Source organism: Liolophura sinensis, chromosome 7 (assembly GCF_032854445.1).
Source record: "Liolophura sinensis isolate JHLJ2023 chromosome 7, CUHK_Ljap_v2, whole genome shotgun sequence".
Classification (NCBI taxonomy): domain Eukaryota; kingdom Metazoa; phylum Mollusca; class Polyplacophora; order Chitonida; family Chitonidae; genus Liolophura; species Liolophura sinensis.
Genome location: NC_088301.1, coordinates 49421802 through 49439450, shown reverse-complemented (window position 1 = coordinate 49439450; position 17649 = coordinate 49421802). Strand labels below are relative to the sequence as shown.

The 17649-nt window shown below is 37.4% G+C and overlaps 1 protein-coding gene and 1 long non-coding RNA gene across 3 annotated transcripts; one reads left to right on the top strand and one right to left on the bottom strand.

The window, feature by feature from the left end:
• Positions 1 to 4592: 4592 nt before the first annotated feature.
• LOC135469744 (UDP-galactose translocator-like) lies at positions 4593 to 15143 on the bottom strand. 2 transcript variants are annotated; one of them, XM_064748323.1, is made up of 3 exons: positions 14914 to 15143; positions 12749 to 13077; positions 4593 to 11858 (listed from the first exon to the last, which is right to left on the bottom strand). In XM_064748323.1, the coding sequence occupies exons 1-3, from the start codon at positions 15023 to 15025 to the stop codon at positions 11223 to 11225; spliced, it is 1077 nt and encodes a 358-aa protein (XP_064604393.1). In that variant the 5' UTR covers positions 15026 to 15143; the 3' UTR covers positions 4593 to 11222. The 2 variants fall into 2 exon arrangements, with proteins under 2 accessions (XP_064604393.1, XP_064604394.1); XM_064748324.1 differs by lacking the exon at positions 14914 to 15143 and adding an exon at positions 14327 to 14394.
• A 192-nt stretch (positions 15144 to 15335) lies between these two features.
• LOC135469745 (uncharacterized) lies at positions 15336 to 17318 on the top strand. The gene is made up of 3 exons (XR_010444357.1): positions 15336 to 15563; positions 16317 to 16536; positions 16832 to 17318. It is a non-coding gene; the product is annotated as an uncharacterized LOC135469745 (long non-coding RNA).
• The last annotated feature ends 331 nt before the right edge of the window (positions 17319 to 17649 follow it).

Genomic DNA, 17649 nt, shown 5'->3' with positions numbered 1-17649 from the left:
CTGCCAGAGTTATGGCGGGAGTGAGTGTGTGAGTGCTTGGGGTTTAACGTCGTACTCAACAATTTTTCAGTCATATGTCGACGAAGGAATCCTTATGGTGCATGTAATGTGTCTCCTTGTCGATTTCCACTGCTCTTTTACCTAGTGCTGCTTCACTGAGACGACTTACCAAAGGCATGTAAGCCGTGCCGCCCGAGCCATTATACTGATACGGGTCAACCAGTCGATGCACTATCCCCTTCATGCTGAATGCCAAGCGAGGAAGTTACAACTTCCTCCTTTAAAGTCTTAGGTAAGACTCCACCCAGGATTGATCCTGGATCTACCGCTCCCGAAGCATACACTCTACCAACTATGCTATCCGGGCTGGTGAGTTATAGCGGGAGGAAACTTGGTAGTGCACAGGGGAAACATATAACCATGTGCAGGTTGCTGACAGGCCTGCCCACGTATGATCGGGAGTATTTTGAATAAAACTTCGGAAATATATATTAGAGAAGAAGTATATATGGAGAAGACAAAAATGACAAAAAATGATTGGAACAGAACGAAATTCAAAATTGATCTGCATGTCATGTTGAAGAAACTTCTACCAATTTTAATTCAATGTGAAGACTCGTTTATAACAGTAAGTCCAAAACTGAACCAAAACCAGAATTTGAACCTACTCTGAAACCTTGAAATACCAAGGTTAAATTCAATACATCTGACCAATGCGGTGAATGTGACTCCAAGTCCAGTTTTTGCTGGCTTACTGTTCGGTCGAACGTGGGAAAGTCTGACAGCAACCTATGAATGGTGGTGGGATTCCCCGGGCTCTGCCAAGTTTACTCCCACCATAATGCTGGCCGCCGCCTTATGAGTGAAATATTCTTGAGTACGGTGTAAAACACCAATCAAATAAATAAATGAATAAATCAATTAGTTCAATGCATTGTTGTCTTAAGGAGACAATGCGGAACACTATTTTGTGGCGGCGTGGAAGATTACATGATGGGCTTAAGGGCAGAATGTAAACCTATACAGGGGCCTGTGAGTTCTCCCCACTCAACCCCACACCCACGTTAAAAAATCTATGCCGCTATTAGCTTTTGTGCTTCTATTTTTGATTATTATTTACTTTTTTTCTATTTTTAATTTTGCTTTCGTGCTTGGAGGACGCAGCTTTTATATAGGAAACTTTTTGCCCTAAACTTTGGTTTGATTTGATTGAACAACAGAGTATTTATAACGGCGTGCATATAAAAATCTTTCGCGCGCCATGTGAAAAAGATCCCCATTTACTTGCCAAAGGTCGGGTGTTTTCTACAGGCACTCCGGTTTACTCCACCAATGAAACACACAGCTGTGAAGTATTCTGGAGTGTCGACCTTTAACATGAAACAAAGCAATGACTCATTCACACGTTAAAGCCAGATTCAATCAGACGAGGGCGTGAGTTTTCATCAACATTTGTGTTTAAATGTAATTGGAATCTCGTGGTAATCTCGCCAGAATATCACGTGGTTGTTTAATTGTCGCTGTTCCCAGGCCTTGTTCAAGGCTGTATGCTTGAGAGAAAATAAGCACACTGAAGCAAACATTTTGTTCAGGTGAAATACTATATGCAAACGTTAACAAAGACAAATATACAAGAGATATAAAAGAGCCCATTTATATTTGTCATTTTGCATGCGTTGCATGTCAGTATTTCATTCCTATCACCTTCGTGTTGTGTGTGACACTCTTTATTCAGCAGCCAATAACTTCAACCAATGAATCAATCTGTTGCAATTATAAAAGAGGATCGCCAGCACTTCTGATCATTTAACACTAGCTCGGTTTGCTCTGCATCCATCCATGCAAAGATCTTATATATATATTTTATAGAGCAGGTCGCAGTGGATTGCAAAGGGAGTTCAATCGCAGTTGATTCTTGAATTAAAAACCGCCAAAATAGTTAAGTATTTTGTCGCAGATGATGTGTACATTTGTAAGCTTATCTGTAAATTCGGGGATACTGTGGTGAACAATAAGACACGTGCTGGATCATTGCTTCAATTTCTTTATCTGATTGGTGCTTTACGCCACACTCTTATTTAACTTATACGACGGCGGCGCATTATTGCTTTCAGAACCTCTGAGCCGTTATTCATTAGTTCATTAATACAGTCCACTTGAAAAACTACATGTAATTATCCCTACATATATCTACGCACATGTACATCTGTAAATATTTCTGTAAGTCTATCTAATATAAAAATCTGAGATTTGGGGCATGTAGAGAAAAGTTAATGCTGTTTAGTTCGATCTCTAGAACCAATTATACAAAGCCATTTCTGAGTCAAAATTTAAAACCTCTCCATAAGTCCAGGGACAAATCATATTTGAAATTTTAACTTGAATCAGAAACTGCTTTGTGAAATCGGCCTTCTTATATCTTCAAGTGAAATCTAAATGATACCAGAAGCCAATATCAATAAAGTTACAATACAGGGATTTTGAAAATGGTGACTTAACATGTTAGATCTGCTTGAAGCATTACAGGAACCCTAAAAAATGTTTACCCATTATGGTTAAAGCAGTTCTTGAATACTCAGTAAGTCATTATTATAGTTGAATCCTTGAATCTCGGCTACTTAAGGAAAACTACAAAAATTCTGATGCCAAGTATGGATAAACACTCAGCGCCACTTCAGGACTTTTATAACATTTAATGCCATTACCAATGAAACCTTTCACTTCAAGGATCCTGTATAAACTGCGAGGTCATTGTGGATGTAGACCTGCAGATCTAAATCTCTGCATTTTACGAAACCTCGATGATTAAGGCCATAATGAATAAAGCCTTAGATCTCGGCCTCTTCAGTCCACTTGGATGCACTGTGAGGCTAACATGGTATAGTCTATTGCCATGATGAATAAACTGTTCTCTGCAGATCTCAGCTTCTGAAGGAAACCTTCCAAAAAATCTAAGGCAACTATGGGCGAAGCCTGCGATCTCGTCACTTTCATAATTTATGTAGGCCAGTCTTTTATGTTGTACATCTGCAACATTGTCACTTACATGTAATTCATGTACAATCATGTAGATGACAATACAATTCATATACCCTCCTCAGCTGAATCTGCTTCATAAAATATACTGGTTACATTAGCCAACTTCAAGTCCATTCAGGAAATATGCTGCCTCCAAAGTGAAAACACGATGCTCTCAAAATTTGTCAAAGTTTACACCATATTGTATGTAATCATCCAAGATTAACCCAGTTGGACTTCATCATTCGTCTGAAATAATGATAAACTAAGAACAAAGGTGAGCATAGGTACAATGAGTATAAACCAAACAATACAATATCAGGAAAATAGTAAGTTTATTGCCCTTCGTTTTTAATTTTTTTTATGTGCCATTTAAATATATTATCAAAACATCTATTCCAACAATTTCTCAATATTCCCCACTGTACATAGTATGTACATGTACGTCCCTAGCAAAAATAATAATACTTGATACATGTTGATAATGAAAAGTTCATATATTTACAGTTGCAGAGCAAACGCGTATAATGAAATGCTCTGTGTAACCGAATACTGTACTGATCAACTTTCCACCTGCAACAGACATATTGGTCGAGGATGAGTCACCTCCTGTGAACACAAGACTGCTACAATAGCCACTACAAACGCTGTCGACTAATGGCCCCACCAACAATGATTTGGCAAAACAAAGTATTTTTAACATATCAAAGTTTTAGCAAAATAAAATATTTTTAGAAAAACAGGTATGAAAAACATAAGAAAACACAATGGTATCCACAGTTTGCAACACACACTATAAACTTGAAGCCCAAGATGCATTACAGAATATAATGAAATACATGTACATATGAATAACTGTTCAAAAATAGATAGCCGTATTTTTTTTACCAATATATATAAAAATAATTGTTTATAGTTACCACACTGATTGTTGAAATCTAACAATGACACAGCTCACATCATGCCACCATGAAAGTTTATTCCCTTTTTGAAACACTACACTAACCAAAACCCCTTAGCTCTACACCTCTTCAAAATAAATCCCTCAACCACCAAGATTGGATACAGCAATTATTACATTAGCTATATGTATGATCTAAAAATAGATCAAAGGTTATTTTGCACTGTTCTCAATCAGATCAGATATGGGGGACTTCTACTAGTGAGTCCATATATGCACATGTATAAAGTTTCATTGAATTTGGCTTAGAAGTTATGATATAGTAGGGAAAAGGTCAGTATTACACAGTGCGTAAATATTCATGTTCAACAATATTCCAGCTGGAACAGAAAAATTCTAGGATGATACGCACTGGTAACAGTTGACAGAGGAGTAAAAAAAATTAAAACTGTAATTAGAGACATTCCTACATACTCTTCACTGTAAAAATTTTATATCTGGTCATTTAATGAGCATCATGAACACATATACATTTATGTCTCAAATTCCAAATATGGTCAATCATTTAAAAATGTACAAAAAATCTTTTAAAGGCCTATTCAAAAGATAGGTGGCAGTGAGAATGTGTGATTTTGCCAGAATTATTATGTTTTCTGCACATGCACCAATGCACCAATAAGAAATGGGATTCAACTGCTGTAGAATGAATAACTTACATGCTCTCATGCATTAATAAAAATACAGCAGAATGGCAAACATACCATAACGGGATTAAGCCATACAGAAGATACATACGTAAGAAAAAAATCAATTGCTTACAAAGCATGATGAGGCATCTGTGCATGTCAGACAATTAAACAACAGTATCAAGTACTAGCTTTGAGACAGTCTTTTTCGCTTGTTACTTGTTATATGAGTAAAGCTCTGTACCTAATTCTTATAGTTCTCTCAAGCCTTTCATGTAGTTAAGTTTTAGGAAACTGCCTAAGGCAAAGTAATTAAGAGTTAAATATATCCATTTCATTAAATCTGAACAAACTCATCCATCTGAACACATTTCAGTAAGATTACAGCAAATCTTCAGCCAGTTCCACATACTGGTAGTACAAAAACCTGTAAATTTATCGCAGGTCCTAATTGCTTGAGAATTCCACATTCAACAATCTGTAGACATCAAGCATCTTTATTATGATATACCTGTGAACTGTCAATTAAGCCAAGATGGTGGTTATTGTGAAAATTGATTTACTCTTTCATACTTTACAAAAAATATTTCTGTCAAATTATTAGGCCAGCATAATCGTTTTACCAACCCTTCCATTCCTATTTTCTCATCCTTTCACATACAATCCCAAGTCATTATTTTACTGGTTTACTTCTTAGGGGCATAACCCTGTCATTCCTCTCTCTAACCCTTTCCGGTACTATTCCTCCTTTACCTTTACTGTTTGACCTCTTTGGATATAACCCTGCCATGCCTTTCTCCTGTTCCCACACAATCCTTCCATTACCCCCTCGGTTGAGCTCTTTGTGCAGTAGGGAAGACTGATCACAGCTTGAATTAACTTCCCAATATACACACAACCTAACCCAATGTACATAGGCTGCCACTCACTTTGTCTTTTCACCCTCTATACAGTTCATCAAGATAGAAGTTTTAACCCTTCTTGGGGAAATAAAGGGTGACTTGTGCGATACAACTTATGAGTACAGCAGTATACACAGTGAGGTTATAGTTATTTTCAGTCTTAGCTAATCTTTAAAACTGTTTTACCTCTACAAGTCCTTCACTTCACTCCAGCCCCTTAGCATGCATAGGCTGACTTGGTCAAAAAAAGAAAAAATCAAAAACAATCTGATGCATTTTCTCCTCACATCCCCATGACCAATAACATTTAATGTCTCTGAATTACCCAGCTGTGCACCCAGGACAAATCCTGCATAAATTTTGTAGCCGTATCACAACAAATAATCACACAAATTCAGTGAGAATACTTTCACACTTTTTTGAACCAGGCTAATATGGCCACCAATATAATTTAATTATTTCTTATAAGTGTGGTCATCATTATGTACTGATCCATGGTGCATATTAAAAACTGCTGCTAAATAGTCTTCATCTAGTTTATTATCCAGTGCATCCAGCACATCCTGCACTATACACCAGTTAAATATGTATCTTTCTAAATGATAAAGTTTAATACACTCATATTCTTTAAAACTTGGGGGTGTGATAACCCAGACAATGTCACTGATACACACACAAAAAAGAAAAACTGTTTCTTGAAGTTTGTGAACTGGGTTTCATTTATTCTGTCTGTCCATTATTTGTTTGTTATTTATTTGACTGGTGTTTTACGCCTTACTCAAGAACATTTTAGTTATATGACGGGGGCCAGCATTATGGTGGGATAAACCCACAACCACCCGCAGGTTACTGGCAGACCTTCCCACATACGGCTGGAGAGGAAACCAGCATGAGCTGGACCAACTCACAACGACCACATTGGTGCTCCTGGGTCATTACGCTACTCTAGCTCGCTAACCAACTGAGCCACAGAGGCTCCTGTCTGTCCATTAAAACTACTCTTCTGCACCTAAAGTTTGGTATGTACTAATGCACTGTTGGAAGCACATCAAGTCCTTAAAGTCTGAGTCTGTCTGACTCATAAATTAATCAAACTTTCTCAAAAACTATGAAGTGACCCTATAGGATGTATGAATCAATCAGATTCAAGCAAAATGTGTCACTTGAAAAATACATAACTTTACAAGAAACAGTTCCCTTCAAAATGGCATGATTCATCACTTATTACATTGTGCAGTCTATATCGATCTCCTGTACACTGCATTTCTTATATGTCCAGAAGATTCAGCCTCCATTCCAAATTTGCCTTAACACAGTGCTCTGTTTCCAGTACTGTGTTTCATTAGTTGTTGAAACCAGCAAGGAATCTAGATATAGAATAAACAAAATCTGACAAGCCCTCTGATGTAAGGCTGCAGAAAACCCTGTGCACTGTCTAAATCGCACACTGCATATAATTGTCTAATGCTGCACCTAGTCATGTAATGCCACCTGGTCATGGCAAAATGCTGCACCTAACCATGTAATGCTGCCTGATCATGGCAAAATGCTGCACCTAATCATGTAATTGTGCTGATCATGGCAAAATGCTGCACCTAACCATGCAATGCTGCCTGATCATGGCAAAATGCTGCACCTAATCATATAATTGTGCCTGATCATGGCAAAATGCTGCACCTAATCATGTAATTGTGCCTGATCATGGCAAAATGCTGCACCTAACCATGTAATTGTGCCTGATCATGGCAAAATGTCCTCCCTAATCTTGTAGTGGTGCCAGATCAGGGCAAAATGTCCTCCCTAATCTTGTTGTGGTACCTTATTGCTGGGGAAAAGATGCACTTAATCATGGAACCTCTTAATCAAATTATTGTCCACCTAGTTGCTCGATAACTCTATTCACACAACATTAAATAATTAGTCTTATTTTTTCTCCATTTTGCACTACATAAATCATGTTTAAACATCTTTAACACTTATTTAAATACTTACAAACATTTGTATATTGACTATAACCTTGACACACACAGTGTATGCTTCTTTTTTTTACGTTTATTACCGTAATTAAAAATTAGGAAGCAGAATTTTACCATGGTTAGTGCCATTAGACAATATCAATTTTAATTGTTGTTTTATGGGTAGCATGAAACTCTTCTTTCAGAAAAGCCTAGAAAAACAGGAAAGTGATAAAATAAATGGAGATTGGAAAAATACTAAGGCTGATTTTCACATTTATATTCCATATTTGGAGGTTTTTTGTTTTTCAATCGGTTCGCACATAAAAACACAAAATAAATCTTGCATTCTTTAATACCCAGTTGTAATATTTCTGTTCTGTTTTATATTAACGAGTAACCTATTCATATTTGCGACCCATCGACACTTATACACTGAATTGCTGAGAAAAATGGTGAATACATGGAGCATGAAAATCTTTCAATATTTTAGGCTCTCAAGACCAAAAAACTATTCAGCCCAATGGTTCACAACAGTGTGCATCTTGTGATGTAAAATACATTTTTGGGATAAACAGCTAACATGGCGTATCATAATTAAGGCACTCAAATATTTGCCAACTTCATTTACATTGTCCTCAATGACATAATCACAGACTGCAACACACATTTACCTTTACAATTTACAAATCAAAGCATTCAGAATTAATTTATCTATGCAATACATACACACGTTCAGTTCATGTTCGTGGACCATGAAAAAACCCATAATTACATACATGTAAATCTGACTTTTTCTTTGGTTCAGCAAAAAAATTAGTAATTACATAAAAAAAACCCTTAGTAGATTTATATCACACCTTGTCATAATCTAATTTTACATACATATCTACATAAAGTGATACATAAATTACATAAACTTTATACTAATTCATGATGTCTACATCTACTATGCTATGTTATGCCACATGAAATAACAAAATTCTAAATTTTATGATGATGATGACGATATAAATATAAGATCAGATATTTCACCCTCAGAACAGAAACATAAAAAAAAAAAAATACAAATATTTTGATCACCTTTTATGCAATAAATTTGCCATGTTAAAATAATAATAATAATAATAACTACAATGGATCTGCAAACAGTAGATCCTAGGCCAGGAACTCGGATCGGATCGAAGACGTTTTCCCAACCCAATAATACACGGCCAGTATAACAGCAAATGCATGCTTCCACCTAAGTTCATCAATCCACGACCTGGACCACGGCACAAGTCAATATCTGTCAATCACCCTGGCCTGGTTGGCGTACAGTAAAGAATATAAGGTGTGCGCTAAGCCAACTTTTTCAGGTCAACGTCGTTTGCTGTTGTAGTTATAATTCTAAGCCATCAAATACAGGACAACATAGCTGTATGTCATCGTACAACCGTTTCGGGAGATCACGGACAGTGGAGCAGAAAGCATCAGGTGAAATACTATAAACCCAGTCCAGTTCCCATCTAACTCCATGTGAAAGCAATAGGATTACCATCTTTTTCAAAACAAAAAATGGTGTTGTCATTTAAACGCTTCTAGTGAGAAAACTATTGATCGTAGCTCAAATCTGTTGACATATTCCTGGAAGAGCATGTCTTGGGCTACAATTTGGTTGCACATTTCTAGTTCCCATAGTTCTCGAGTTACAGGTCATTGAAATTACGTAACTAAGTTTAGTTTTTTGACTATATATTTCAAAAAGTTAGAAGATATGCAAACAATAAAAGCAGCTTCCTAATCAGCGGCTCGAAATACACCAGAATATTTTTTCTGGAGTTTTTTACGAGCAGATGCTAACACATGCAACAATGAATAACATGCATGTACAAACTGCAACAGTATTTACCAAAATAGGCAACATGGAGAAAAAGAATGACAAAAATTAAAAAATAATCAAGTGGCTTTGAACCCCACACTACCAGATATCGTATACAATGCGTAAAAGGCTGAAGACCACCACTGCGTCTTGCTCGTATTAGGCCTTGGCGATCACCTCACCTGATTAATTACGTACATTTCAGGTTGCTAGACACCTGGTGTGCAATCACCCCACTCTAGTGTCCCCTCTGGTTTCCCTGGGCTCAGGTCAGTTTTGACAGCAGGTGAGGACAGAGTAGATGTAGATGACAGCAAATGTTAAGAGACTATAAAGATATGAAATTTTGTCTAAACATTAAGAAGGGATAAAGGGTGTTGTGTGTTGTTTTGTTTAAAAAAGATCCCCAGTCCAACAGATGGACAGATGAATTTGGCCTGATAAGAGTTACAATTTTTGGGCTTGTCATGACTCTAGGTACATGTGTGGATAGAAATTGTCGGTATATTTGTTCATGGCTTTGGACTTATATTGGTGATAGCACGGGGGTATGGGGGAATGCCCTCTGGATTGTTGAGAATTGCCCATGATGCATTGTGAACAGGGCTGGTTTACTTGCTAGCTTTGATGGCTTTGGAGAGGAGGGAGAGTTGTTCATTTCTCGATTTGAGTGACAGGTGGCTGACCTAAGTGGCAAGTTACCTGCAGCACATGTATAGTAATACAGAGTTACCTCTAAAGTCTATGTTAAATGCAGAGGCTTACATTTCTATTTCTGGAGAAGGGTGGTGTTATTTAGACATTTCTAGTGAGAAAACTATTCATCGTATCTCAAATCCGTCGACGCCCCGCAGAAACAACATGTCATGAGCTCCACTTTGGTGCAAGTTTCACATTTCTAGTTACCATCATTCTTGAGTTACAGGTCATTGAAATTACATAACCGAAAAAGTTCTTTGACCATATCTCAAAAAGATACAAAGATAGGCAAAATCCGCAAGCAGATTCGGTATCAGCATTGCCAAATACACCAGAATACATGATCAACATTAACAAAATTACAAACTTTTTATGACGCTACTAATGGCTAGCTTCCAAAGCTTTTAAAGTTTTTCAAACTCTAACTGGGATCACTCTACAAGTCAAAAGAATCCATTTGTTGTTTCCTGAGTAAAAGACTTTTAAAAGTTTTGATCAAAATTCAAGATGGCCATGTCATGTCACCAAAGTTAACCAATAACAACCAAAATTTGCCTTTTAAACTTGTTCCTAAAATAACCAAATTTCAACAACATCCAATGAAAACTATTCCCTTTACAGCTCTTAAAGTTTTCAAAAAGCTTTCATGAAAACGGAAGAAAAATAATAACAATCTGGATGATTTCAATAGGTCAGTAGGTCTAATTAGTACATATGTGCACATGAAGATGTTCAGGGAGAAGAAAATACACGCCTTTTTCTGAAGTTGCTCCAAAAAGTTTTAAACAAAATGACACTAACAACTGTGGCAACCTTGTTGTACTAATATGAAATGGCATGACAAAAATTTGCACCACTTTGTAATCTACAGCATGGGTAACTTCAGTCACCTGGAAATTGGCATCTAAAGATCTGCTTAAATTCAGACAAAACCCTACTGTGTCTCAATTCAGAGTGTCTGGTAGTAGGAGACTGCAGACAAGAGTCTGTCAGAAAATTAATGTTTGGATCTGGCCCCTATCCGTGACGACAGATCATGTGAATGCAAACAATATGGCTGTTATGGAGAAAATAATTCACTACATCATGTGATGCGAGTTTTGAAAGTAAGGACAGAGAACATGGATCTCAGGTTGCTCATGTGCGGATGAATATACAACGGGATATTAAACTGGCAACTGGAGATGCTGAATTTAAATATTAATGAATAGGCTTCTCCGGGAGAGGCTGTGGAGCATATGTGCCATATACATAGAGTGCTAGCATTACTAGGCCAGCCCCAATAGTAAATTGTGGGGACAGCACAAAATTAAATATAAAGATAGATGCAACACTGGACAACACAATAGCAGCAGAAGTAGCAAATCCTTTCAAAATGTTGTCTGCATACTTCACCACCATGGCAACCATTAACCCACCAAATGACTGCAATCCAATGACAACCCACACAAGAAAATCAAAGCCATGAAAGAAACCTTTTTCCTGGAACTGAGTAGAGTCTTTGAAAAGCATAGTGATAACTCCAATGATGATCCCTAAAAATCCCAGTTGAAAATTCCTCAGCCAGATAGACTGGCGAGTACCTTTCAGAATCTTTTCAAAATAAACTCCTGCAAATCCTGACAGGAAACAGGAAACGATCACAGCAAAAAGTCCAATGAAGGGTCTCTGCTCAACAGCCACATTTTCTTCCACTTTACTGGATGGCTGCAGTTGGACTACGGAAACTCCAACAAACAATACACCAAGGGCTGCCCACTGGGGAATACTTAACACTTTCTTCAGCATGATCACAGAAAAGATGGCAGTGGTTAAAATCTTCAGTTGATAAGTGACCTGCAAAAGAGAGTGAAGCACATTTTTCTACAATAAAAGGATTCCTTTAATGTGAAAGTACATGTATGTAAAACATGTTTCAATGGGCAAGTCCATATTCATACTTTTGAAAACAATTGTGATAATGTTTTAAGAAACTACAGTAACATGTCATTGTGTATATAGATTTCTTTTACTGAATCACAAGATTTCTTTCTTTATTGATTTCATTGGTGTATTGGTGTACTCAAGAATATTTTACTAATATAACAGAAACCAGAATGATGTTGATGCCATTTTGCCATGTCACAAAACCTTGGAGCTCTTGGATACCACTGGTATTAAAAAATGTGACTGAGAAAATACAAACTAATATGCCTGGTACCTAACCAAAGAGTATCAGCTCTATACTGTGTTCAAAGGACTGATGCTCATAAATTGTGTTCCAAAATGCACCAGTTTAACACTTAAACTAACCGAAAAATCCAATTTGTTGCATCAATATCTGTCTATCAGCTATAAGAAACCACACTGACAATTGAGAGCCAATAGGTTTTTTGACGTGATATCGAATTGCCACATGAAGCTTTCACTGCTAGTGATTGGCCAAGTTCACAAGGGTGTCTACTCGGAGTGAATTGTCAGTCAGTGCCATATCTCCAATACTGAGTTTGATCTTCCCTGCTTTCAAAACTTGATAGAATTTTTTACATATTTTTCTGTGATAACTGTGTTTTATGTCCTTTTTTCTATGTATATATAGTGGCGGACTTTTTGTTCACTCTAAACATTTCTCTTGACAATAAACACTCATGAATATTCTCCCAGGAGAGTTATACTTAATGTCTAGAAATTACTGGACCAGACAACAACATAAGCACAGTTTAGAGAGATTCAAGTTATATACTTACCTGATATGTTGCAGCATCAAGGTTAGAAACAGCAACATAGAGTAAGTTATTCTGGAGTACATATATAACAGAGGGAACAGAGACTTTCACACAGTCCATGGGCTGGTCTATTGTGTTGTCATAAAGATACTTCAGCCAAGATTTAATGCTCTTTTCCTGGTAAAGCACAAGGGCCAGCGATGTCACCATTTTCAAGAATTCTTGACAAATGACTGCTGCAGAAGCCAGGAACATGTCTCCAGGTCGAGTCCGAACATAGCGCATCACCAGGATAAGAACAGTGTTCTGAAGGGTTAGCGCAACCAAGCTGAAGTACTTCAGGAAGAGAGCTGAAACGAAGAGCAGGGATCAAGAATCAGAATCCCGCAGAAAAGTAAATCAACGATCAGCCTCAACCCCCAATATGTAATCAGTGAAGGGTAATCTGATAAAGAGTGTATCTAGCAAATTTGATAGGGAAAAAAGGTAAAATTTTAAAGATATTATGCACCTGAATCATACCAAGCCAGTTTAGATTAACATTGACATCAGAAAGTAGGTCCAAGATGACCTCGCTTCAACCAGCAAATCAGGTCAGGTAAACCTCACTGAGAGTTTTTATACAACTTCCAACCAACATTGGTCACATAGTCTTAAAGATTTTGTGTAAACGAGACTTGCCAAACCGATTAAGATGAATTTCAACTTCAGAAAGAAGGTCCACCACCAAAATATAGTCACTGACAGAAGGGGACCTAATAGAGTGTGTAAGCTTAATTAGAAGAAAATCAGCAAATTATTTGTAGTTTTAGAGGTATTGCTTAGACAAAACTTACTGAGCCCCAACAATTGGTATGATTTTCAAATAAAGAGTACTTTGAGACATTCTATCTACAATTGTAATGCAATAAAAACATTGTTCAAATTATCTTGTGTGTGTATAGCATCTGTCACACAGTCTTGAGGCACGAATTCTCAATGTGATTGAGCATGGGGGACTTGCACTGTTAATTTGTTCCTGTCAAAGATAGCTATGCCTTGTTCATCCACAGAGCCACCCTATGTAAATATATCATGGAGATAAAGTAACAAAAACCATGTCAACTTAAATTGACTTCTTGTATATAAATTTAAATGTGCTGAAGACAAATGATGTTGCAAATTTTGTACACCTGAGATTTTGATGGATATGGGTTGTATACAGAGGTGTTAACACAATTCAATATTAGCGCACTAAGAGGCCACGATTAGTACGTACTCAGTGAGCTACATGTCCCAAAGCAACAGCTGACACTGAAGGTATCGAGAAGATGTACTTTGCATACGTGGCAAAGATCGATATCGCAACAAAAAGTCTAGCTGGCTCAACTAAATCAATTACTAAAACATGTATTTGAATAGCACTGGAGGACAGCATTCGACAACATTGGACCTGTCAGATCACCCCAATTTCGATCATACTCGCGATGGGGACAAAAATCCCTGATACCTTTGTGTTAAATTCCTTATTATTCAGAAAGCTAAATATATTCCCTCGTGTGTGTGTGTGTTTTTTCAAATATATGTGCCACTCCGTTTTTTTTTCATTCCGACATTTACCTGGTTGGTGATCTTCCGGCGAGTCGGCCATTTTTTCGTAAGCTCAAAGTAACGGGTTAGTGTGGCCGCGACCAGCGCGACTGCATGAGATCTCGACAGAAAATTTGAAACATACACGTATTCGAGGTTGTGAAAACCTGAACTTTTATAATGTGCGGGTCATTATGTGGAGTTATTGTTTATTATCAAGGCTGTATTTACCGTGTATGAACTATCAAACGTTTCTTTTTAGGATTTTTCCGAAGTAGACGTTAAGGCAGGTCTATGGTTGAGTTCATAACAGTCTTGTGTAGAGTGAACTTAAGTCCGACTCCGTCCTTTTCGATTTTGGTTTTTAGAGAAAACAAAATCACGTTGTTGTTGCTACTTAAAGTTGCCATCGGAAAGTCTCACAAAATTGACGTAACAAGAAACATGACCAAAACTAAAATCAGATTTTGGTACTATCTATTCCTAGTTGCAATTTTTTAGCCCGATTTTAAAAAAAAATTTTAGTACAAATATTTGCTTAAAGACATTTGGACTGGGTTTTTAAAACATCGATGTACTCGGCAGAAATAAAAAAAAAAAAAAAAGGCAATACTTACAAGGCTGAGACTGCATATCTGTAGCAGAATTCGTTGATTTGGCTTCCTGTAAGTCTGCAACCTCTGCTTGGGCCACCCCTTTCCCCTCGTCTATGAGCACCACAGTTGACATAGCCGATGTCTAGATGGTGCCGAAACTCGTACAGATCATGTGTTGACACAGCTGTTACGAGCAATTTCTATCAAAGACACAGTGGACGTAGTGTTATTGAACTCCCACATCAACTTTTTGCGAGCTGTGACACTCTCCACGTGGATAGCCTAATCATGACTATCTCAGAATTTGTACTCGGCAAATTTCGCGTATGATCGGAGATACTACTAGGCCTAGTGAAATGATGCCTGACACATCGCTGACGTCAGACCGTCAACAGTCGGCCATTGCGTAAAGGGCGGCCATTTGTATCGTCTATGAACAGGAGACGCATGATTTATATATATTCGCCTGTTTTATCGTGGCTACTTCATTCCTGAGACATGGACAAGGAGTGCGTTGTTGTAGGATGCTGCGATCGGGATATAGATAAGCAAACTGGTCTCAAATTCCACAGTCCCGAAAAATGAGCCACGAAGAAACAAGTCAACCGAATCAGCTGACAAGAGAAATCTGGCAACCTGGGGCTGACAGTGCTCGAGTTCTTGCACTCAAGGTATATTATAATCCATCACCGACTCTCAAAAAACATGGCGCGGATTTCAAACTCCCAATTAATGGCTGTCCAACTCACTTCCTCTGTGCGTTTATATGTATTTCCCAGGTGGAATCTCTAATACTATCCTCTTAATTTGTTATCCACACCAATTTAACTACTGGCTACCTTGTCACACTGACTGCTAGAACATCTGCGGTTCCGAGTGCCTCACATTTGACACCCACTTTGAAGTGTTACGTGACGTACTTCTGGGGTTAAAATGCAAGTGAGTTTTTGCATTGAAATCCTCGAGAAAGCTGTTATGTGTCCATTGCTGTTTGCAAGAGCAACTGCAATTTTCGTTATTCAAACCAAAAAGGCATAAAAAGAGCATGTGTTTTTAGTGCAGATAAGTTTGGGTGCTGCCAGCACAGACTTCATTGATATCGGCCCCATGGAGTTGGAGTGCGCAGATGTGCGGCGATTTGTTCGAGAGGTGTCGATGGACTCGGTGTTACAATGAATGTCAAAATGTTAAAATTACATTATATGTTTCTTACTGGTAACCAGGTACTTACTCTTGTTGAGTGCGTAGCTCCATGTCATGTGACAGTATTAACTGACTAAAAGTATAAATGTTTTCGTCTATTTTCAGTTCCAACATACTTCTGAGCATGCTATATTTTGCATTATTTATTCCCTGCTATATTTTTGCATGTTATACATGTTTTATTATGCATCAAATTTAATGTTCTTTTGATTTTTTCTCAGGCAAAAATGATGACCCAAACAGCCCTGATTGTGTACCTTCAGTAAATTTGGGGTATTTCGTGCTGGCGAAAACTTTAGATAGATATGAACATGCTACATAAAGAAGAATAAGCAAGGAAGAGGAAACAGGATTTCGAGGCTAACCCTGATGACATCATTGCCAATGAAGTTATTACAGAGCTTCTTGAAACTCAATCTTCTGATGATAGAGAGAATATTGGTATGTCCTCAAGTTTGAATACAAATTTAAAGAACTTTGATTTATTCAGTAGTCAAGAATATACAACCACATAATCACATCATTTTAAAAATGATTTTCAAAGCAAATTAGAGTTGCTTGTCGTGTTCCTTTTGGCATCTCACCAATGGCTCACATGGTATGTTCGTCCTTGCTTTATTTGGGAAAGTGTCAGATCCACAGTAACACAATGGTTGTCATCATGTAGCTGAAATCCTGACAACCTTCAATCAATTATGCAAATCATTCCAACTGATTTTTTTCTATTATTTTTCAGGCCCATTAACAGAAATACTTAGAAAACCTTCAGATAAACTGAATGTTGAAAATAAAAACAAGTGGAGAAAGAATTTATGAGGATGGTTCAGCAAAAAAGGAGATGACAGATATGTTTCGGGCACAGCATTTGAGGACTGATGACGAGACAAAATTTTACACAGGGCTTCCGTCTCATGCATGTTTTGACTGGATGCCTCATTTTGTGATGGATGTTTTGCCAACTTCTTCAACATTATGACCTGGCACTATTGTGTTGTTGGTATACCTAAAACTTAGACTCAATTCACCAAAAAAGACATTGGGCTCAGGTTTGAAGTATGTGACTATTCAGTGTCTAATTACCTGGATACAAGTATATCTGTTTATAGAATGCCCTTCTAATTTCACCACCAGATCAGCAACATACAGCTCATATAAACACTCCAACACAATTAACTACTTGGTTGTTATTACACCAGCAGGCAGTGTTTCATTCATTTTAAGAGCATATGACAAGAACTTGACCCAGTCTTGTGGTTGTCTAAACTTTCTGACTCATGGTGATCTGGTATTGGCTGATTGTGGATTTCTGATAAAAAGATGAACCTGCATCTGAGTAGGCCATTCCTGCCTTCACTATTATAAAGACATAATGAAGTGCTTGTGATTTTGAAAACAGAAGGAAATTGTCTAATGTACAGATTGATGCAATGGAGAGAAAGAAGAACTTCCAAATACTTTCTAGTAAAATTACCCTCTGCATTGTTGTACATGCCGATAGCATCATGACGATTAGTGCTGTTACCATGAATATATATCCATCTTTAGTTTGGTAAT